This window comes from Odocoileus virginianus, unplaced genomic scaffold (genome assembly GCF_023699985.2).
Source record: "Odocoileus virginianus isolate 20LAN1187 ecotype Illinois unplaced genomic scaffold, Ovbor_1.2 Unplaced_Contig_8, whole genome shotgun sequence".
Taxonomy (NCBI): Eukaryota; Metazoa; Chordata; class Mammalia; order Artiodactyla; family Cervidae; genus Odocoileus; species Odocoileus virginianus.
The window spans coordinates 32,845-58,144 of NW_027224325.1; the positions used below are offsets into that span (position 1 = coordinate 32,845).

The 25,300-nt window shown below is 37.9% G+C and overlaps 1 protein-coding gene across 1 annotated transcript; it reads left to right on the plus strand.

The window, feature by feature from the left end:
- Positions 1-16,195: 16,195 nt before the first annotated feature.
- Positions 16,196-24,318, plus strand: SIKE1 (suppressor of IKBKE 1). The gene is made up of 5 exons (XM_020875864.2): positions 16,196-16,448; positions 16,683-16,788; positions 17,749-17,891; positions 19,238-19,351; positions 20,951-24,318. Exons 1-5 carry the CDS (start codon positions 16,290-16,292, stop codon positions 21,050-21,052), a joined length of 624 nt encoding a protein of 207 aa, XP_020731523.1. The 5' UTR covers positions 16,196-16,289; the 3' UTR covers positions 21,053-24,318.
- The last annotated feature ends 982 nt before the right edge of the window (positions 24,319-25,300 follow it).

Here is a 25,300-nt window from a genome sequence, read left to right on the forward strand (position 1 = left end):
ACCATTGAGGATGTTTGCTGTGGGTTTGTCATATATAGCTTTTATAATCATATATATCTTACAAGCAGAGACCATGCTTATTTTTATTTTCCTGGTGCTTAATATGGTCACTTGCACATTAGACATAATCAATAAATACCTGTTGAACCCAAAGTTGATACTTTTATAAAATATTTTCCTTTTCATTTTTATTTTGTTTCTAGTATATTAATGTATCAATAGTACAGCCCTTTCAGAATACAGAAGTTGTAGATAATAGCAGGGACATTTCCATGTACTTATAACTTATACTTAATACATTAAAATAATCTTATTGATTAGCACTGGTTTATGAAGAAACAGCTCCAAAAATGTATGGCTTCTAATTAACACTAAATAATATTTCATGATATTTCTTTACTCAGCTTTTGCAGAATATTATACATTTTTAAAGATCTTATTAATAAAATAATCAATGAAAAATTAATTATTATAACAATCTCAATTTCAAAGGTGGGAAATTTTTCCTATCTAGAGAATTTTTAAAATAATACTGCCCAGTATTTTCTCATAATATTAGTGAAAATCTTCAGAGAAAAAAGTATTATTTTTCCTCCAAAGTGGCAAACGTATAGGACAACTTGTTAAGGGTTCTCATTTTGAGGGGGAAAAAATCACCTGGTTAAATCTCCTTTGTGTGAATTAAAGAGCGGATTATATCAGAGAAAATTTGAAAGTCACTTTTATAATACTCACAGTCTTTAACTGGAAATTTCACCTTTGGTTTTAGACTGTCAGATATTTTTTATAAATGCACTTTAAAATATAGAATTAAGTCTTATAAGACTTCTTTTCATTATACTTTCCCTTTTCCTTAAACAATATCTTATTTGGCATAATGTTATAGAAATGCACATGGTTTGTGCAGACCATTTAGTTTTGTTTTAGCTTTATCACCCTATTTTATTTAATGGGGTATTAACAGATCAGCTCAGGCTCTAATTGTAAGGATAAAATATTATTCACATTTTTAATGTAGTGTTTATAAAATTTTATGTAATGCTTATAAATTTTTGTGTAGTGCTTACAAATACTTGGCATTTCCTTTTTTATTAGTACCAGAGATAGAATGGGTATATTGAAAATTATCTATGAAGGAGGATAATTGTTCTTTCTTGTTTTTTAACTAAATCAAGTAATTCTTTGTTAGCAGTTCTTCTGAGTCCTGCCAGAATGGATTTGTATTATTTTGACAGAATGCAGAAGTGGCACTAATAGTTATTAAAAAGCATCAAAACATTAACCTTTAGCAACCTCATTTCTCACTTGGTACCTTCATTTAAATATTTTATCAAACTGAAGTTAAACACTAAAAATTAATGTAGACAATATTCTCTTCAGCCTAAAAAGAATAAATGTGACAGAAAGTAAAAGCATTAGAAGGAAGAAACAGTATAAACTGTTGTTTCAGTGTTAACTAATATAGTTCTAATTTTTTATGACTAGTGAAACTAAAGTGTCAGAGAAGGAATTGTTCAAGAAACACTTTATCATTTAATCTTCAGAATTTCAAGATTATAGATTTGATAGTATCAAGAATTGGTTTATTAAACATTACATGAGCACTCTAGATTAAAGGATTTTCAGGGAATTCCTTGGTTGTCCAGTCGTTAGGAGTCCTTGTTCTCACTGTCAAGGACGTGAGTTCATTCCCCAATCAGGGAACTAAGATCCTGCAAGCTGTGAGGCCAAAATAACAATAACAAAATAAATTTCAGATCAGAATATTTTAGCGTTCTAATCACAAATTTAATTGAGTTCAATTATAGTACACTTGAATAGGGAGCTCTTAACAAATATTAATGACTGCCCTAAATTTGTTGCCACTTGACTGTAAACTAAGCACTTCTCTGACTACTAAAACAGAGGATAAATAAAATATAAATCATTTCTAGGTAGGCAGTAGGACATGTATGTAGGTAACTACTATACAGGGTAGAACATAGTAAATGCTAAGCAGACAAAGAATTACGAGGACACAGCAGAGGAAGAAATAAATAATTAACATAGCCCACAATAAGCATTTCCATGGACTATACACTCCACTGAATTCTCCAGATCAGAATGCTGGAGTGGGTAGACTTTCCCTTCACCAGTGAATCTTCCCAACCCAGGGATCAAACCAATCTCCCGCACTGCAGGCAAATCCTTTACCAGCTGAGCCACAAGGGAAGCCCAAACATTTGTAGATGACATTTATCATTCTTTCTAGTCACCTGGTACCTGAAACTTTTCACTATGTTTGGAAAAGTTCCTTTCCTTCTGATTCTTTGTAGGGTGGAGCCCAGATTTCACTATGTAAACTAAAAATATGGCCTTCCTTGCAGCTAGAACATGGGACCATGACTTAGTCCCAACTGACCAGATATTTTCCCCACTCTCACTCTTCCCAATAGCAAAGATTGCACAGAACTCTCCATGGTAGTGGCTGAAACTGCAAATAATGTTACAGGAGCAACTACAGTAGACATATTTAAAAACTCTCTGCAGAACAAACTGAAGCACCTAGTAATAAAGATGGCGGTTGTAATATTCTCACTAGACAAGTCCTGCAACATGATTTGGAGCATTGTTTCTGGTTGCACAACTATGAAGTTGATTTTCCAATCTTCCTAGTGGATCTTTCAGCAAACCAGTATCCTTAAAACAAACGATTCTCCATTCAAATCAACAAGAATTTTATTCTTTAGCTAGCATCTATGAGGGCTTCCCTGTTGGCTCAGCTGGTTAAGGACTGGCCTGTGAATGCAGGAGATGCAAGAGACACTGGTTCAATCCCTAGGTCAGGAAGATCCCCTGGAGAAGAAAATGGCAACCAGAGGAACTTGGCAGGCTACAATCCATGGGGTCACAAAGAGTCAGACATGACCGAGTGTGTGCACACACCCACTCAACATCTAAGAATGTTGGTGGACACAGCACTTGATAAATGGTAGCATGCTTTTCTTGTGTCATATTTTCATCTGCTACCCCAGGATGTTAAAGAGGACTTTCTAGTGTATGTAATGCAATGGTCCCCCAGTTGAGCTAACCATCAGAATCAAATTGAGGAGCTTTTAAATTAAAGCTAATGGAACTTGATCAAGAGGGCCTGATGGCATCATTCATTCATTCCACAACATTTATTGAACACTTACTATTTTTCAGGCACTCTGAAGGTGCCAGGAATCAATGACAGCAAAAATAAACATTATCTCAGATCTAATGGAGATTACTGTCTTATATAAATAAAATAAATGTGTGAAAAAGCATAGTATACCACACGTAATAAAAGAAACTAACCAAAACTGAGAGATTTCAGAAAACTTCCCAGATGAAAGATTGAGTTGAGATCTGAAGAAGTAAAGGCATTTGATTTAGGCCTTGAAGGATCTCAGGCAAATATGCAAGAGTGAAAGTGTCAGAACAGTGATCAGATTAGGTAACATGTTTCATGAAACTATGAGAGAGCTAGAGACCAAGGAGAGAGCAGCCACCTCTTTATTTTTTTTTTAATGGTTCTTTTTTGTTGTTATTATTGAGATATATTGACATAAAAGACTTTCAGTTTTAGGTGTACAACATAACGATTTGATACATATATGTATTTTGAAGTGATCATCAAACTAAGTCCAGTCAACACCTATTACCACACATAATTACATTTTCCCCTTGTGATAAGACCCCTCAAGAGCTACTCTCCTAGAAACCTTCAAATATACAATATAGTCCTATTAACTACAGTTCCCAGACTGCAAGACTTATTTATTTTATAACTGGAAGTTTGTAATCTTTTACCAATTTCGTTCATATGCCATGCCCACCTCTAACAGCCACAAATCTGTTCTCTGTATCTGTGAATTTGGGGATTTTGTTCGCCCACTTGTTTGTTCATTTTTAGGTTCCACACATAAATGAGATCTTTTTTCTGTTTGACATTTCATTTGGCATAAGGCCTCAAGATCCATTCATATTGCTGCAAAAAGCAAAATTTTACTCTTTTATGACAAAATAATATTCCATTGTATATACATATGCCACATTTTTTTAATCCATTCATCTGACTATGAAGATTAACATGAAGAGGAACACACCAAGACACATTGTAATCAAAGTGACAAAAATTAAAGATGGGGACTTCCCTGGTGGTCCAGTGGTTAAGAATCCACCTTGCAATGTAGGAGATATGGGTTCAATTCCCGGTCAGGGAGCTAAGATACTGCAGGCCATGGAGCAACTAAAACCTAATGTAGCCAACTACATAAATATTTTTTAAAAATTAAAGGTAGGGAATACTAAAAGCATCAAAGGAAAAGCAATGAATAGTATACAAGGGAACTCTCATAAGATTATCAGCTGATTTTTTCAGCAGAAACTCTATAGGACAGAAGGGAGTGGCACAACATATTTAAAGTGATGAAAGGGAAAAACCTATGACCAAAAATACTCTACCCAGCAAGGTTCTCATTCAGACTGGATGAAGAAATCATCTGCCAGTGAACTAAAGTCAATTCCATATCTTGGCTACAGTATGTATTGTAAATATTACATTGAACATGGGGGTGCAGATAGTGTTTTTAGTTTCTTCACATAACTACCAAGAAGTGGAATTGTTGGATCATATGATAATTCTATTTTTAATTTTTTGAGGAACCTCCATGCTATTTTTCATAATTACTGTGAGTTGCCTCTTAAGAGGGTTCAAGAGATTAATATTATCAAGGAAAAGTCAAACTTCTGAAAAGGGAAGGAGATAGGAAATATGTTTGAAGAATTCAGGAAACTGAAAACTTTATTCACAAAAGAAAGGATGTTTCTGAGGGTACATCATTAAGTCATCAGTCTCTAAACCAGGATACTGGTACCCCTGGAAATGCATAAAACATCTTTGTATCACTGAAGGATGTTTTTGAGAAATCAATTTCAAGAACATCAAGAAGTCTCTTTTACAATTGATCTGTGTGAGAATGAGCCTATGTTCATAATAATAATTATCCTAGTTTAAAAAAAGGAGTATATATTCCTCATCCAATCCAAATGTTACCATGATACTTTCCCCTGGGTCATATTTCCAAAGCATCAAACAAAAGCATAAATGAAAATACCAGTATGGGAGAAATATCCTTTAATAATAAAACAAAGCGCACTAACCCATCAGACTGCCTATCTTTCTTAATAAGACTTAGCATTAGATATTGGATATTTTGACCCACATAGGGATATTCTGAATTCATAATGATGAATAAGTATAAATTAGTAGAATTTTTCTTTTAAATATAAATGTAATATTTATATACATTATATATTTATGTATAATATACAGAGCTGACTGTGGCTCAAATCATGAACTCCTTATTGCCAAATTCAGACTTGAATTGAAGAAAGTAGGGAAAACCACTAGACCATTCAGGTATGACCTAAATCAAATCCCTTATGATTATACAGTGGAAGTGACAAATAGATTCAAGGGATTAGATTTGATAGACAGAGTGCCTGAAAAAACTATGGATGGAGGTTCCTAACATTGTACAAGAGGCTGTGATCAAAACCATGCCCAAGAAAAAGAAATGCAAAAAGGCAAATGGTTTTCTGAGGAGGCTTTATAAATAGCTGAAGAAAGAAGAGAGGCTAGAGGCAAAGGAGAAAAGGAAAGATATACCCATTTGAATGCAGAGTTCCACAGAATAGCAAGGAGAGAAAAGAAAGCCTTCCTCAGTGATCAATACAAAGAAACAGAGGAAAACAATAGAATGGGAAAGACTAGAGATCTCTTCAAGAAAATTAGAGATACCAAGGGAACATTTTATGCAAAGATGGGCACAATTAAGGACAAAAATGTTATGGACATAACAGAAACAGAGATATTAAGAAGAGGTGGCAAGAATACACAGAAGAACTATACAAAAAAGATCTTCATGACCCAGATAACCATGATGGTGTGATCACTCACCTAGAGCCAGACATCCTGGAATGCAAAGTCAAGTGGGCCTTAGGAAGCATCACTACAAACAAAGCTAGTGGAGGTGATGGAATTCCAGTTGAGCTATTTCAAATCCTAAAAGATGATGCTGTGAAAGTGCTGCACTCAATATGCCAGCAAATTTGGAAAACTCAGCAGTGGCCACAGGACTGGAAAAGGTCAGTTTTCATTCCAATCCCAAAGAAAGGCAATGCCAAAGAATGTTCAAACTACCACACAATTGCACTCATCTCACACACTAGCAAAGTAATGCTCAAAATTCTCCAAGCTAGGCTTCAACAGTACGTGAACCTGTGAACTTCCAGATGTTCAAGCTGGATTTAGAAAAGGCAGAGGAACCAGAGATCAAATTGCCAACATCTGTTGGATCATTGAAAAAGCAAGAGAGTTCCAGAGAAACATCTACTTCTGCTTCATTGACTATACCAAAGCCTTTGACTGTGTGGATCACAACAAACTGTGGAAAATTCTTCAAGAGATGGAAATACCAGACCACCTTACCTGCCTCCTGAGAAATTTGTATGCAGGTCAAGAAGCAACAGTTAGAACTGGACATGGAACAACAGACTGGTTCCAAATTGGGAAAGGAGTACATCAAGGCTGTATATTGTCACCCTGCTTATTTAACTTCTATGCAGAGTACATCATGCAAGAAGAGGAGAGAGTGAAAAAGTTGGCTTAAAACTCAACATTCAAAAAACTAAGATCATGGCATCTGGTCCCATCACTTCATGGCAAATAGATGGGGAAACAATGGAAACAGTGGCTGACTTTATTTTGGGGGGCTCCAAAATCACTGCAGACAGTGACTGCAGCCATGAAATTAAAAGATGCTTGCTCCTTGGAAGAAAAGCTATAACAAACCTAGACAGCATATTAAAAAGCAGAGACATTACTTTGCCAACAAAGGTCCGTCTAGTCAAAGCTATGGTTTTTCCAGTAGTCATGTATGGATGTGAGAGTTGACTATAAGGAAAGCTGAGGCCAAAGAACTCATGCTTTTGAACTGTGGTGTTGGAGAAGACTCTTGAGAGTCCCTTGGGCTGCAAGGAGATCAAACCAGTCCATCCTAAAGGAAATTAGTCCTGAATATTCATTGGAAGGACTGATGCTGAAGCTGAAGCTCCAATACTTTGGCCACCTGATGTGAAGAACTGACTCATTGGAAAAGACCCTGATGCTGGGAAAGATTGAAGGCAGGAGAAGGGGACAACAGAGGATGAGATGGTTGGATGGCATCACTGACTCGATGGACATGAGTTTGAGTAAGTTCCAGGAGTTGGTGATGGACAGGGAAACCTGGCGTGCTACATAGTGCCGCAGAGTCAGACACTATTGAGCGACTGAACTGAATTGAACTGATAATATATATAAAGAGAATATTTGGGAGGCTCCCAAATATTTTTGAAATACATTGATGAAAATCCACAGGTACGTGATGTGCTTTATTCAATTAATTATTCAAACAAAATATATCAAATCATATAATTAAATACTCCAGTTAGCTAATTATCATCTTATAAATATTTACTATTTTTTATCAAATTTTATTTTAAAAATGTATTCAGATATAAAGAACAAGCTAATGGTTACCAGTAGGGGAGGGGCAAAGTAGGTAGGGGTGAGGAAATGGGTATCAGATATGCTACAAGGATGTACTGTCCCACACAGGGAAAATTGCCAATAGTTTGTAATAACTGAAAATGGAGTATAACTTTTATAAATTTTATGAAAAATTAAAATTTTTAAAGTCACAAGAAAGTATATTTATATTTATGATGAGAAATCACAGATAACTTAAAAATAAGAAGTAGGTCAGTATTTCTTCAGAATTCTTGTAGAGAATATACAAATGTATAAGGAAAGGGTTGTGCTCTTCTTTGAGCATGCATGGTGACCACAGTTGTTTTTTGGCAAGCAGTATATTTTAAAAAATTTTTAATCTTTAGGTAGGGTTGTCGTGGGGAGGCAAACTCTCTCGAATTCTTCACCACAGAGCCTTCTACTTCCTATTATTAGCTCTTAGCTCCATTAACTAATTTGCTATTCCTGGTATGACCCCTCTTAGGCTAGAAATAGTTTGTATTTCGAATACCAGGAGGTAGTTGTTGAGAGGCAGTTCTCCAAGGGTCTCTCACATTTATGTACATCTTGCAACTGATGCATTTACTTCCCTTTATTCATACTATCTTTTCAAAGGTGTTTGACTAGAAAACGACCTTTAAGTATAAGTATAAGATAAAACGACCTTCCCTCCAGACCAGAAGGAAGGCATGCTTACTATCCTTTATAAGATATTCAAGTTCCCTAAACTCCAGATTTTCCTATAGAAACCCGCCACAGATGCCGGTGTCATCCTGAACCCTTTACATCACTTTGTGGGGAAGCATTAAAGTGCAGATGCTCTGGCTCTTGTTATTGCAGAGAGTGATAAACTATCCTTCATCTCTGACCCAGGAATTTCCAGCATTGTGCCCTCTAATCTTTTATATGGTTTTTTCTCCAGCCTCAGGCAGTTTCCTAATATTCTTATGTTAATCAGTTTTTGGCTAAAGAATTTATGTGGACTCTTCCTGAAGATCCAGGGCTGGGACTAGGGTGATGCAAGAGAGGTGTCCAGGGCAAAAAATTTAAGGAGGTCTTCGCTTTCGGGCTCAAGCAAGAACCTAAGAATAAGTACCTCCTTGAACTCTATGACCTGGACATCTCTCTTGTCTCACCCTAGTCCCAGCCATGTCCACATCTCCAGAGCACTCTTTCATTCTCCCTCTCCCTCTTCCTCTCTCGGGCTTTTTTCTCGCTAGTATTCTACCACAAGAACCCTGGGATGTTGTGAAAAGTAAATGTACTAATATCTGTAAATGTTTGTGTGTGCACGTGTGTGCGTGAGTGTGTCTGTATGTTAAGGCGCTTCAGGTGAGTGCAACTCTGTGCGACCTGATGGACTGTAGCCCACCAGGCTCCTTTTTCCATGGGATTCTCCAGGCAACAATACAGGAATGGGATGTCATGCCCTCCTCCAGTGGATCTTCCCAACTCAGTGATTGAGCCTACATCACCTGCATTGCAGGCAGATTTTTTTACCACTGAGCCCCTGGGGAAGCCCCTGTAAATGTTTATTGCATGCTTAAAACATAGAAAGTGCTAAAAAAATGTTTATTTTTTTGTGATTATTATTATAGATATTTTGTGTTTTTTGATGGATATATTTGGGTTAAGTTTTGTTGCTATTTTGTTTTCCTAACAAAGATGTTCCATTAAATCAAATTCACCAAAGAATTTCTATAGCACTTTTTAAAGGAAAAAGATGACATCTAATGATATCTGGAAAATGCTCACATTGTTTAGAAATTGAACATTACAATTCTAAACCTTTATTAAAACCATATACAACCTTATAAATGAAAAAGCTGAAACTTTGACATCAGTCCAGAGAAGGAAATCAACTACATAATCATTACTACCCCATTTGAGAGTAACAAAGCTAAAGTTATAACCCTGCCAGTACTCCCCACACATACACACATCATCCACAAGTGGGAAGAAAAGAAAAGAAAAAGAAAACAAGCATGCTTACTTCATCCAACTTTCCAATATATCAAAAATTAAAGCCACTATCTTCTTGGGAATTGTGGTTTATATTGTGTGTGAAATTTAAAAACCTAATGTATCACCAGCTTTGCCTCCATTTGCTCTTACAGGCCCCTGTCTTCTAGCAAAATTCACATTTATATTTATGGATGTCCACTCCCTGGGCTCAGCTTCCCTTGTAGCTCAGTCGGTAAAGAATCTGCCCGCAGTGCGGGAGACTGGGGTTCTATCCCTGGGTTGGGAAGATCCCTCTGGAGAAGGAAATGGCAACCCACTCCAGTATCCTTGCCTGGAAAATCACATGGACAGAGGAGCCTGGTGGGCTGCAGTCCATGGGGTCGCAAAGAGTCGGGCACAACTGAGCAACTAACACTTACTTACTTACTCCCTGAGCTCAGCGGTAAAGAATCTGCCTGCCATGCAGGAGATCCAGGTTTGATCCCTGGATCAGGAAGATGCCCTGAGGAAGGAAATGGCAACCCATTCTATTATTCTTTGATGGGAATTCCACGGACAGAGGAGCCTGGTGGGCTATGGCCCATGGAGTTGCAGAGTTGTACACAACTTAGCAATTAAACAACAGCAAAGAATGTGTTACATGTGATAACAGACAGGACCAAAGACTCTGGATTCACATTGTTTGCCCCTATCCCAGTAAAAGCCATAGTCTCTGCTAGGTGCTTTCTACTGGATGGTTCTGCCTTTATCAAGCACCGCTCCCACTTCAGTTACATATAAGTCCCTCCATGAGATACCATCCCCCCAGACCCACTGCCTTCTTCTTCAGCTGGACCTCATCACTGATTCCCAAAGACCTCACTCTCAATTTTTCTCTAGGAAGTTGAACCATACTATAGAAAATTGTAAAATCATGGAGATTATGCCACCACACAAGTATAATTTCTAATTTTAATCAGACCTCTAACACCTCTCATTTATCTTTAACCATTGGAACCTCTCCTTCTATGAGAGATTGCAAATCTTCTATGGTAGATTGAAAAATGGACTCCATCTTTTCCCTCCCAGAAAGAAGTGGGGTGTATTTCTCCACCCTGTGAATGTGGGCTGGCCACATGATTTGCTTTGGCCAGTGAGACGCTGTAGAATACATGAGTAAGCAGAGGTGAGAAAACACTTGCACATTTGGTCTTGTATTGATCTTGTTATTCCATAGCCATGTGAACAAGCTATTGCTAACCTACTAAAGGATGAGAGATCAATGACCAGTCACCACCATCACTCCAGTTGACAGCAGGCCTACCCATCAGACATGTGAGTATACCCAGGACCAGCTAGCCCTCTGCCAACCAACCAATCACAAACGAATCAGCCAAATCTGACCCATATGAGAAAGACAACTCAGAAGACTAGTGAGCAAAATAAGTGATTACTGTTTTAAGCCACTAAGCTGTGGGATAGTTTCTAATGTCAGTCAGTCAGTCCAGTCTCTCAGTCGTGTCTGACTCTTTGTGACCCCATGAATCGCAGCATGCCAGGCCTCCCTGTCCATCACCAACTCCCAGAGTCTACCCAAACTCATGTCCATCGAGTTGGTGATGCCATCCAGCCATCTCATCCTCTGTCGTCCCCTTCTCCTCCTGCCCCCAATCCCTCCCAGCATCAGGGTCTTTTCCAATGAGTCAACTCTTCACATGAGGTGGTCAAAGTATTGGAGTTTCAGCTTCAGCATCAGTCTTTCCAATGAACACCCAGGACTGATCTCCTTTAGGATGGACTGGTTGGATCTCCTTGCAGTCCAAGGGACTCTCAAAAGTCTTCTCCAACACCACAGTTCAAAAGCATCAATTCTTTGGCACTCAGCTTTCTTCACAGTCCAACTCTCACATCCATACATGACCACTGGAAAAACCATAGCTTTGACTAGACGGACCTTTGTTGGCAAAGTAATGTCTCTGCTTTTTAATATGCTAGCAGTAAATAAATGGTATATACCCTCTGATTCCCTTCAGTAATTGCTTTATTCCGAACCCTTGCATCACTTAATAACCACCACCCCCCACCACTGTCAGCACCTGATTTTATCTCCTTTTTTAATGAGAAATACACTTAACTCCTCACCCTACCCTGATACAACACTACAGTGTAGTGGTAGAGAGTATTGATCCTGAAGCCAGACTCCTAACTCTTATCTTGGCTCTAAAACGTATAAACGGTAAGACAAAATTACACATTCCTTCTCTGTTAAAGTAGAGATAATGATAATACCTACCATATATAATTGTTGTGAGAGTTATCTATGAAGAAGACTTTAGATAATTTCATTGCACATAGTGAATGTTCTAAAAATATAAGCTACTGTTATTTTACTGTGCACTAACCAGTGATCCAGAACTTGATCTTTTAACAGCTTTATTCACATGTTTATTTATAAATAACCCATAAAATTCATGCAGGTAAAGCATACATTTCAGTGATTTTTAGTATATTCAGTATAGCGCAAACATCATCACAATCTAATTTTAGAGCAGGCTCTAACGCTTTGCCCCAAATACAGACTTAGGCACCTACCTGAAACCCTTAAATACAGATAACTTGAAACTTCAGTATTTATAAATTTAACTACTGACTCAAAGATAAAAGGGACTGTAACACTGGAAAAGATGATCATGGAAGGCAAAATTTTAGTTATCATTGCCCTAGAATCTACTGGTAATACTTTATCCCAAAGTGTTTCCTACCAGTGATCTCTCTCCTTTATCCCTCTGTTGGCCACAGAGTTGTAGAATGGCACTCAAAATCATCTCTCAAAATCAGGGGTCACTTATCATCATCTTTTCCTTTCCAAGCTACGAGCTCTCACTCTTTCTCAGACCCAGCCAGAGAAAAGGTTGACCTCTACCTAGGGGCCAGATTTTCTCCTTAAGGATGATTGAGAGTGGGAACAAGGATTGAATTCAGGAAAGATCTTCTATTTCCCACCATGCAAAGTACGATATGAACCCTGGCTCCAGAAAGTCAATCCATAATAGTTGACAGTATAGCTTTCAAAGTCTGACTCATTCAGTCTTAACTAGGATCATGTGTGGTTCACTGACTGTTCTACTCAGACACTGCTATGTCAGATGCAGTCCAGTTTCTTTTTACACACCTTTCCTCCAGGTAATAGTGAAAAGAATTTCAGACCTTCATGCTCCTGTTGTGGACTGTTCTCTGAAGTTCTTATAAGGAAATACTTATACCAAAAACATGCACACTCCTAAAGAAAAATAATAATTATATTATGTCATAGAGAAGCATAAGACTGGAAATAGCAAGAAAACTTTTAACTGTAGTCAGTTTTATTAAAAATGCAATATATGTGCAAAAGATACACATAATTCATTCAAACCCTAGTGTTAAGTGATATACAGTATATGGATCTTAATACCTTTCTAAAGCATTAAATTTTCTGAATCTCAGTACACATCATGTCCCAAGGTTTTGAATAAGGAATTATGAACTTGTATAATCAAAAGCTGATTTAGGGAAAGTGGTCAAATCTGAAAAGAAAAGTTTGTGCTTGCTAGATAATACTAAAGCTCTCTGACGCATATGGCATTGTTTAAAGGAAATCTAGGCTTCCTCGGTGACTCAGAAGGTAAAAGAATCTGCCTGCAATTCAGGAGACCCAGGTTCAATCCCTGGGTTGGGAAGATCCCCTGGAGAAGGATCTTCTACCCACCCCGGTATTCTTGAGTGGAGAATTCCTTGGACAGAGTAGGCTGGCAGGCTATATAGTTCATGGGGTCACGAAGAGTCAGACACAACAGAGCAATTAATACTTTCACACTTTCACAGAGGAAATTTAACACATGGTAATTGTGAGGATTATATAACTGAATCACTATAAAGTCCTTAGAATACTGACAAGTGCAGAGTAAGCGCTTAATAAACATCAGCATTACTGTCAGTACTATAGCAATTATGATATAGTTCTTTCTACAGACCAGGTGTTAGAGATGGTTATGATGCTGTGCTGTGTTGCGAAGTCCCTTCAGGAGTCTCCGACTCTGTGGGACCCCATGTTCCACCAAGCTCCTCTATCCATGGGATTCTCCAGGCAAGAATACTGGAATGGCTTGCCATGCCCTCCTCCAGGGCATCTTCCCGATACAGGGATCCATACTGTGTCTCTAAAGTCTCCTGCATTGGCAGGCAGGCTCTTTACCACTAGCACCACATGGGAAGCCCTATAGAAGAATAAAGCAAGTATATCTTCCAAACTTCGGTTTTCCAGGTCAGGAAAAAGTGGGGAAGGACAAGATCTAGGCAGAGCAGAGAACGGTAATAGGAAAAACCTTCCATGGGATAGCATAATAAGAGGTAGAATTCAAAAGTGTTGATTAAGTACTTTTGTGGCTTTTGAATAGACCTAACAAGTCGTCTTCCAGATTTCACTAGGAACAGATTGTATGAGTGTAGCAAAAAGAGAATTGGAGAGTTCCCCTGAATTGTCTCTCCTATGGGCCCCTGACTGTTGTGCGTACTTAGCACCTCACCTTTCATAAGGTGAGTGTCCCGTAAGGCTGTGGTTCAGGTGGTGAGGGCGAGCGTAGGAGAGCACTAATTGCAAGGAACTGTGGTTTTAGTGAAGGAATGTATTAAAATACAGTTCACAAATTCTGCAGTCCTGGGGTAAGTGGGCCAGCGTGTTATCTATAGGAGGTGTGGTAGGCAGGTTTTCCTCCAGAATATACTGAGAATAAAAAGTACAAAGTCAATTCTCCTCCCCAACCCCCTTCTCCGACCTCTCACTACTGCCATGGCACTCTTGCCCCTTTCACTGGGTTCCCAATTCTGTCACTACCTCCAACTATATATAAGAGTTTGAACTCTTTCTCCCAGTAGAATATAAACTCCCTGAGGGTCAAGACCTTGTGTCATTCTCTGCTGTTACTTCCAGACACTAAACAGTGCCTGAAACTGAAGACTTTTCAAAAATATTTGCAGTAATAAAGTAATTGATGAAAAAGAGCAAAGCTTGACACACAAGCTTCACAAGGTAAACATAAATCGATATAATAGCGCAAGTCATTGCTGTTCTGGTATAATTTATTTTCAATTAATAATTGAGCTAAAATAGAAAAAAATAGGTAAGCAATGACTCTACCTCACACCCATTAAAATGGCTATTGAAGAAAAGAGAAAATAACAAGTGTATGCAAAGATGTGAAGAAATTGAAACCCTTATGTACTGTTGGTAAAAATGTAAAATGATGCAGCCACTGTGGAAAACAGTTTGGTCATTCCTCAAAAATTTAAAAATAGAGTTACCACATGTCCCAGTGATTCCACTTCTGGATATACACTCAAAAGAATTTAAAGAAGGGATGCAAACAGCTATTTATACATGTGTTCATAACAGCATTATTTACAACAGCAAAAAGATGAAGGCTACCCAAGGCTCCATCAGTAGCTGTCATTGTTGAGTCATGTCCAACTCTTTGTGACCCCACAGACTGTAGCCCACCAGGCTCCTCTGTCCATGGGATTCTCCAGGCAAGAACACTGGAGTGGGTTGCCATTTCCTCCTCCATGGGATCTTCCTGACCCAGGGATAGAACTGCAGTCTCCTGCACTGGCAGGTAGATTTTTTACCACTGAGCCACCAGGGAAGCCTATACATATGCACACACATATATATGAATATTAGTCAGTCTTATCAAGAAAGGAATTTCTGCTTGCATGGATGAACCTTGAGGACATTATGCCAAGTGAAATAAGCCATTCACTAAAATGACAATTATGACTTCTATGATTCCACTTGTATGAGGTATCTAATGTAGCTAAATTCATAGAGACAGAAAGTAGAGGAGTGGTTGCCAAGGGCTGGGAGGAAGGCAGAATAAGGAGTTAAAAGTCTAATGCTGTTGTGTTTACTCGCTAAGTAGCTTTCCACTCTTTGCAACTCCATGGACTGCAACACACCAGGCTTCTCCAGTCCTTCACCATCTCCCAGAGTTTGCTCAAATTCATGTTCATTGAATCAGTGAAGCTATCCAACCAACTTATCCTGTCACCCCTTTCTCCTCCCGCCCTCAACCTTTCTGAGCATCAGTCTTTTTCAGTGAATCAGTTCTTAGCATCAGGTGGCCAAATTACTTGAGCTTGAGCTTCATCATCAGTCCTTCAACGAATAGGCAGGGCTGATTTCCTTTAGGATTGACTGATTTGATCTCCTTGCACTCCAAGAGATTCTCAAGAGTCTTCAGTTTTGCAAGATGAAAAGAATGCTGCAGATGAATGGCAGTGATGACTGCACAACAACTTGAACGTACTTAGTACTATTGGTTAAGATGATAAATTTAAAGCGTGTTTACCACATTAAAAGAAAAAAATTTTAAACGGTGATAAGAATAATCCACATCAATCAAAACCAGTAGGAACAGGAGAAACTCAAGACTAGCCCAGCCTTAACACAACTTGACCACCAGGCAGTGGAAACAGGAAACCAAAGGCGTGGCAAGGGCAGGCCTCTGGGGCTCTGCACAGGGCGAGGATGTGGGGAAGCCACAGGTTAAAGACGGTCACCAGCCACCCACTGGTCAGGCTGCCACTGCGCAAGCGCATATCGCGGCTCCCGCCGAGGCTCCTTTTAAACGTACCCGGAAGTGACGTCTGTAAAGCTGAGACTCGCTTAGGGACGCGCTGAGTCTTTGGCACAAGTGAGCGGTGTTCTGACTGCGGTCCAGGGGCTGCTATGAGCTGCACCATCGAGAAGATTCTGACAGACGCTAAGACTCTATTGGAAAGGCTGAGGGAGCACGATGCGGCCGCCGAGTCACTAGTGGATCAGTCGGCGGCTCTGCATCGGCGGGTGGCCGCTATGCGGGAGGCGGGAACAGCGCTTCCGGACCAGGTCAGGCAGAGGGTACGGGCCCGTGCCCTCGGGTTCTGGGCACTTAAGGGGTGGAGGATGAGGTAAAGTGGAAACTCGGCTTGGAGTTTTTTCCTGGTCCCAGAGGGGGGCGGTGAGACCTTTCTGCGGGGTCGGGGCTTCCATTGCTGCCCTGGAGTTCTGCCTCCTACCTCTTCAGTTGCATCTGCGGCTGTTATGTTTACGGCGCGATTAGTTTGTCTCTTGTTTGTCCAGTATCAAGAGGATGCATCCGATATAAAGGACATGTCCAAATACAAACCTCACATTCTGCTGTCCCAAGAGAATACACAGATTAGAGACTTGCAGCAGGAAAACAGAGGTTAGTCAGGCCTTTTTGTGTGTAATGATTTTCTCATATCCAGTAATATTTCAAAAGTTCTTGCAAAAATGACAAGTCACAAAAGTGCACATTCTGTGGTGGTGCTTTAGTCACCAAGTCGTGTCCGACTCTTGGGACGCCATGGGCTAGCCTGCCAGGCTTCTCTATCCGTGGGATTCTCCAGATAAGAATACTGGAGTGGGTTGCCATAGCCTGTGCTGACCCAATAGCAGTCAAGTTTGTTACATTACTCTTTTCGAGGTCATCTTACTGATTTTGTGTTTAAACTCAGCTTACCCAAGAGGTGCTTAGTAGAGTTGAATTATTATTGCATGGCTTGTTAGGCATCTGGAGACGGAGGTTTGCATAACGGAAGAGTTAATATCCTCAAGGGCTTAAGATTTAATGTTTAAATATTAATTGAGATAAACATTAAAGCTAAGATTGAAGGGATTTTTATATTCTTATGCAAGGTGGAAGAGCTAAATTTAATCCTCAGGTGTATATTCTTGGGCTTGGTGAATATATTGTAATGATAGTAGTATGAATAGTTATTTATATATTTACAGAGGGCTTTCACATATATCATGCAATACATATATGTATTGTCATATGTTCATTTTGAAGTAGACAAGCCAGGTTTTTATTATTACAAGGCAGATAAGAAATAGGCTCAGAGAGGTTACATGATTTAAGAGTAGTAATCTAGTAATTCACAGAGTTGAACTTAAACTCATGTCTTCTGATGCCACATCCCATGTTGTTTCTACCAGATTTTGCTGCTTCTGCCTAGAAAGATATTTTTTCATAGACCATGACTGTTGAGTTTTGTGGACTTAAACACCAATTTACATCTTTGGGTTCGTAATATTTCATGGCATGTCATAAAATCCAGCTGTTTGAGTTTGGCTTTAGGAGGTATCTCAGACATCACTGCCAAGTTATTTTGTTTTTTGATAGAGCTATGGGTTTCCTTGGAGGAACACCAGGATGCTTTGGAACTCATCATGAGCAAATACCGGAAACAGATGTTACAAATAATGGTTGCTAAAAAAGCAGCGGATGCTGAACCAGTCCTGAAAGCTCACCAGTCTCACTCTGCAGTAAGAAACTTTGATGGATAAATTCTAAATGAATTGAAATCTTGACATTGTTTTAGCTCATGTGCTTGCTTTTGAAGTAAGCTTGTTTTCCTTTCATGTTTACCACATTTGCTGTAGGTTTTAGTATAGCTTTATAAAATATGAGTAGAAAAAAGGGGGTAAAGGACCTTTTATCTGAGTAAGACTCAAGTTTGTCCCTCCACCAAGATCTCTCTTCAAAATGTTAATGAATACTTAGTTTTTCCACTGAACAATGTCAGTTAGTGTTAAAGTGAAAATGAAAGTCACTCAGTCATGTCTGACTCTTTGGGACCCCATGGACTATACAGTCCATGGAATTCTCCAGGCCAGAATACTGGAGTGGGTAGCCTTTTCCTTCTCCAGGGGATCTTCCCAATCTAGGGATTGAACCCAGGTCTCCTACATTGCAGGCAGATTCTTTACCAGCTGAGCCACAGGGGAAGCCTGTTAGTATTAACGGTGTTCAGTAAATACTTGAGTTGTTGTTATGGTACATTTCACTAAACTGTAAGCTCCTTGCTTGTAAGGAGCATGAATTTATCTTTTATCCCTAACATAGTGCTTGGCACATAGCAGGGGGTCGGTAAACATAGCATCATACTATGTTGTTAGGAGAGAGAAGTATGGTTTAAAAAAAAAAAATATGGCCTAATTTCTATACTTGCATTGCTTATGGTTTAATTTGGGAGGTGCAGTAATTGTTCTTAAGTTTGTAGAGTGCTTTAGAGTTGTCTTTGTACGTTTGCATGTACTATATCATTTAATCCTAAGTTAATAGATTGATACCTCACTATTTGCTGCAGCGGAATTTATGGAAGATAAGTTTCATCTTAGATTCTATTGAAAGCATTTTAATGAGTTTAACTAAGGTCATAGGGAACAAGGATCTTTTAAATATGTGAATGGCTTTCATCTTTGGTCCAAAGGAGAAAAACCTGATCCTTGAAGAAGACAGAATTTAGCTTATATGAAAAGCTTGCTAAGAGATATGTCCAAAGATAGAATAAGGTACCTTGGAATGTGGCAAGCTTCCTGCCAATAAAAGTATTTAAATTTAAGTTAAACAGCCATTTAAAGATAGTGTCCAACATCTAGTGGATGATTAGACTAGAATCAATCTTCTGAAAATGAATTATCTGTGAATATTACAAGATAAGTTTATAATGGCTTTGCCTCTGAGGACTTAGATTATAGTGAAATTCCTGTAGCCTCTGTACCACAGATTAAATGAATTTTTAACATCATAATACACATGTTCTCATGAATTTCATATCGGCTAAAAAAAAAAAGACTTTTTCACTTTTTTATTCTGAATATCTTCACAGGAAATTGAGAATCAGATTGACAGAATCTGTGAAATGGGAGAAGTGATGAGGAAAGCAGTTCAAATGGATGATGACCAGTTTTGTAAGATTCAGGAAAAACTAGCGCAATTAGAGGTAAGATTATTGCTATTTTAGGTTCACAATATCTTAGGGGGTTTTCAGAGTCTGAAAGGTATGCCATCATTGTATATCACTGCAGTGTATTGATGTTTCCTTTGTGGTCTGATTTAAAATTAAAACATCCTCCATACGCTTTTGAAGAAAGGAAGGGTAATCAGAAGCAAACAATGAAAATGCTTATTGGCTAGAAATTGATATATCATATTGAGACGGTGAAGGGAGTGGAAGGGACATGTGAGCCAAAGTCCCTCATTTGCTGTAAAAAGAACCCAGATAGATACTGTTTATACTTAATGATCAGGAAATAGCAGTACAAGACATATTATTTAGAATTATGGAAGTAAACACCAAAAGAAAGAAAGAAAAATATTAAAAGTGGTTGCCTTTGGGAAACAAAGCCAAGGGACTTCAGACTATTTTACAGGTCTTGTAGTCTTGATTTTTTTTTAATCAATTTTTATTTTATAGTCTTGATTTTTTTAAAGCTGTTTTCATGTAATGTTTTGATTAAGTTGGGAATAATTTACAAAGAAAGGCCTGGAGTATTAGTGTGCCCATACAGTTATTAAAGAGAAACAGTACAATAGGTGATTTGAATGTTCCTTATTACAAATTCTGCCATGGGCCCTTTGAAAATTACCAGAGAGAAAAAGACAGAATCCCTCCTTGGAGTCTAATGATAGCAATAAGAGTAATAACTCTTTTTGGTATGAAAATGTATGTAAATGCTAGGAGAGAGATACAGGGTATGTCTTGGTAAAACCTGAAAATGCTGTGGTTTACCAGAATTTCCAGCAGAGAGAATAAGGATGAAGAGTGCAAACTGCCGTGTCTGGAAATCAAGGGGAGTGGCAAAGACCCAATTAGGATAGGAGTTAGTTAAAATGATAGAATGACCTTGTGTATGCCATCCATAATTTACTTCAGTATGGAAACAGCCCTAAGGAAATGTGAGACAAGTCTTACTTAATACTTTTAAGTGGAAAAAATGTGGGCATCGGATGGAGACCGGCAATACCACATCCAAGTTATCTGAGTATGGGCAGGTTTTTGGACTTTTGGGAGCCAGTGTCCTCATCTCAAAGAGAACATGGATGTAGGCAATGGTCCCTACCCTACATATATACATATAATAATCATACAGTATTGTATGAGATAATATATGTAAGACACCCATGTGATACCTGGCTATGTGCCCAGTTATTCTTTTCCCCCTTTCCTTCCTTTCTCCAAAGCTGTAGGACATCTAGGAGAGAAGGTTAAGCAGAGTGGAAATATTGTTAGGAATTTGAAAGATAGAAGAAACAATAGTAAAACTTGTGGGAACCATAAAGATTTTGACAAGCAGTGAATTCCTCTAATGGAGCAGGACCCTGTTTTTTTCATGTGTAGTCTTAACATGTGACATGTGGAAATTACTCAGTAAATGTTTTTTAACTGAATAGATAAGTAGAATTTTAGGAAATTCTCAGTTCTTCTGTTTCTTTAAAACTTTTAAAAGTAAAATAATGTACTTTCAAGCCGCAAACAGTGGGTTCTGATACGGTTTGACAGAATACCTGAAATGAACATACACTTTTTTTTATTTTCCAGCTTGAAAATAAGGAACTTCGAGAATTATTGTCCATCAGCAGTGAGTCTCTTCAGGTCAGGAAGGAAAGCTCAGTGGACACTGCTTCCCAAGCCATCAAATAATTCAACTTCTGAATAATGCCTGGAGATTGTTTATCAAGGAAGGAAGTTAATAACTCTATTCGAGTATTGTCCGTTCAGTGTCTTGCCTCAGACTTGATTTAATGTTGATTAAATGTATCAAGTGGCAATTTAGAATTTGCAGTCAAAAGTAGCTGTCCACTAAATAGTTTTAAGGTGTGTTAGTAAAAGTACCCACTGAGTTTCACTATTCCTTTCTGTAAGAGACTTAATTTTCATTTCCGGGAACTTGATTTATATAAACTGTGTTTTAAGTTCATTTTTGTTCTTTCATATCTCTGAAACTTATAGCATTTTGTTATAAGCCAGCAGTTTTATTTTATATCAGATTATAAATTGCAATTCCAAAAAAATTTTAAAAACAGATTATCTTTGTAGGTCTGTTTGGCATAAACCTGGATTTTTTCCCACTTGAAAAAATAAGACAGTTCCACAGAAGTTGATTGCCAGATTCTCTAATTTGTAACATCATTCACCTTTTATGAAGTTTTAAGTCTCTCTGGTGCTAAGAGTTGGCACATTATGGCCTGGTGTCTTTACTCTTGAGATAACCTATTGCTAGTCCCCACAAAATATACTTGAAAGTAAGTCAACTGTTTGTTTATTTCCAGTGGTAGTATAATCATCATATTGTTCAAAGAATGTTGAAAAATTTGTTCTGTGTATGTGTATGCACGTACATGTGCTTAGTTCAGATGCTGAAAGTAAATTTCATTTATTCTGTTAGATATTATTAGTCAATTCTTCAGTTTTGTCCTACTTGGAAATCTTCAACTTGGGTAGTTTATCCAGTGTGAAGAATATATAATAAGTTTATTCACATCATAGTTATTGGTACTACATTCTACAGTTTAATTTATATATAACTTCCATTTGTAATTAAGAACCATCACTTGTTTGGATGTCTTTCATCACTAGTACTAGTAGTTGGCTTTTTTTTTTTATCCACTTTTGACAAGGAAGCAAAGTTTTATCATTTAATGAGAGTTTATGTCATTTCTAGAAGCTGTGTTGAGAGTCAATGCTAAGTGATCAGCTAGGCTCACTCGTCATTTAATTCCCTCATCTCAGTTTATCTTATTTCAAATTTATAAATTACTCATGTAATACTATCAATTTAGTTTTGCCCCCAAATAATTGAAATAATTATGCTAAATCTGTCAATATTTCCCAATTACCCTAAGCATTGTACTGCATGGGATAGGCACATCACTAGAAAGATTTTTGTTAGTGCTTTGAGTGGTGTAAACTTTCTTTTGTACTGTCATAAAGAATTAACACCAATTAAAACAACAGAATTTATCCAAGATATCCTAAAAGCATCTGATCCCAGTAATACTAACAGACTTTGCCTATAGTGGTAGGCTGTAATGAATTGGTATATGTCATTTTTTAATTTGTAAGATTTCTATTCAGAGTCTTGTAAACAATTTGAAAAACATTTCCACCCAAAGTGTGGGTCTTCTTATCTCATTTCCTGAGTATGTAAACTTTTAATCTGATCATTTGCCTTGAAGTGCATGCCGTAAGTGCCACCATTTCCCACAGTTCCACTCAGGAGGCAGAAAAATGCCATTTGTTAGCTGCCATGGCCAATTTTTGGCGAAAATGATAAAAAAATCAAAAGACCCATAAAAATATAACATAGTGTCCCTTTATCTACTCTATGTCCCTTTAGAGATGTTTGTAGAGTTGTTTATATCTCAGATGTCAGGATAAATATGAATACTCACTTTTCCCCTGGCAAATCAAAAACTTGAAGCTTGAGTCTCAACAGCTCTCAAGACCCTGTATAATATAGAGCCTAGCTGGTGTTAATACTATGAAAATAGTGTGTAGTTAAAGAGGAGAAAGAATGTTCTTGACTTTGGTTTGAGTATGAAAGTTTACTTTGCAGTTGATGAAGGAACTTGACTGGTTTCCAAATTTTAGTACAAACTTACCTTTTTGAATAAAAATCTCATTTTGAGAATAACAGCTAATATAACTCAGTAATGAGTCAAATTATTAGAAAGTGCAAAGGTTTATTTTTCACTTATATAGCAGCCTGTCAATTAGGGCATTTCATAAATACTTCCTAATTATCACATTATAGTTAGTATAACCAAAAATAGTTATTTCTGAAATGGTTTTAGAGATGTACTCATAGTTAGAAATCATAAGTTACATGATTACAAGTCAAAATGTAAAATTAAAACAGTTTGGAAGTGTCTTGAAAATTAAGTATTATTGATATCTACCTTTATTGTGTACTAGTCATTAGTTATGTCTGACTCTTTGTGACCCCATTGACTGTAGCCCGCCAAGTTCTCTGTCCATGAACTTTTATTAGTATCATGCATAATTTGATTCAAACATTGAAAGTCTATTTCAGTGTTCCTCAAAATGTGGTTCACTGACCTAAAATAGAAGTTTGGGGACAGAATCTAGGAATTTGTATTTTAGTAATCATCCCAGATAACTTCTAAGGACATTAGTTTGAGAATGTCAAACTAATTGACAAAAAAAATTCAGTGTTTTCAAAGAAAAATCTGGTAGAGAGGCAAATGTGATAAATAAAAGGATGTATTGAGTACAGAGGAGGAACTCTCTACAACTTGAGAATCCTATAGAGAGAAAATAAGGCTGAATGCTGAAGAAGCTGAAGTTGAATGGTTCTGTGAAGACCTACAAGATCTTCTAGAACTAACACCCAAAAAAATGTCCTTTTCATTTTAGGAGACTGGAATGCAAAAGTAGGAATTCAAGAAATACCTGGAGTAACAGGCAAATTTGGCCTTGGAGTACAGAATGAAGCAGAAGCAAAGGCTAATAGAGTTTTGCCAAGAGAACACACTGGTCATAGCAAATGCCCTCTTCCAACAACACAAGAGAAGACTCTATACATGGACATCACCAGATGGTCAATACTGAAATCAGATTGATTATATTTGCACCAAAGATGGAGAAGCTCTATACAGTCAGCAAAAATAAGACTGGGAGCCAACTGTGGCTCAGATCATGAACTCCTTATTGCCAAATTCAGACTTAAATTGAAAAAAATAGGGAAAACCACTAGACCATTCAGGTATGACCTAAATCAAATCCCTTATGATTATACAGTGAAAGTGAGAAATAGATTCAAGGGATTAGATCTGATAGAGTGCCTGAAGATATATGGATGGAAGTTCATGACATTGTATAGAAGGCAGGGATCAAGACCATCCCCAAGAAAAAGACAAAATAGTTGTCTAAGGAGGCCTTACAAATAGCTGTGAAAAGAAGAGAAGCGAAAGGCAAAGGAGAGAAGGAAAGATATACCCATTTGAATGCAGAGTTCCACAGAATAGCAAGGAGAGATAAGAAAGCCTTCCTCGGTGATCAATGCAGAGAAATAGAGGAAAACAATAGAATGGGAAAGACTAGAGATCTCTTCAAGAAAATTAGAGATACCAAGGGAACATTTCATGCAAAATGGGCACAATAAAGGACAGAAATGGTATGGACCTAACAGAAACAGAAGATATTAAGAAGAGGTGGCAAGAATACACAGAAGAACTGTACAAAAAAGATCTTCATGACCCAGATAATCACAATGATATGGTCATTCACCTAGAGGCAGAAATCCTGGAATGCAAAGTCAAGTGGGCCTTAGGAAGCATCACTACAATAAAGCTAGTGGAGGTGATAGAATTCCAGTTGAGCTATTTCAAATCCTAAAAGATGATGCTGTGAAAGTGCTGCACTCAATATGTCAGCAAATTTGGAAAATTCAGCAGTGGCCACAGGACTGGAAAAGGTCAGTTTTCATTCCAATCCCAAAGAAAAGCAATGCCAAAGAATGTTCAAACTACTGCACAATTGCACTCATCACACGCTAGCAAAGTAATGCTCAAATTCTGCAAGCCAGGCTTCAGCAGTACAAAAACTGTGAACTTCCAGATTTTCAAGCTGATTTTAGAAAAGGCAGAGGAACCAGAGTTGAAATTGCCAACATCCACTAGATCATGGAAAAAGCAAGAGAGTTCCAGAAAAACATCTACTCTGCTTTATTGACTATGCCAAAGCCTTTGACTGTATGGATCACAACAAACTGTGGAAAATTCTTCAAGAGATGGAAATACCAGACCACCTTACCTGCCTCCTGAGAAATCTGTATGCAGGTCAAGAAGCAACAGTTAAAACTGGACATGGAACAACAGACTGGTTCCAAATAGGGAAAGGAGTACGTCAAGGCTGTATATTGTCACC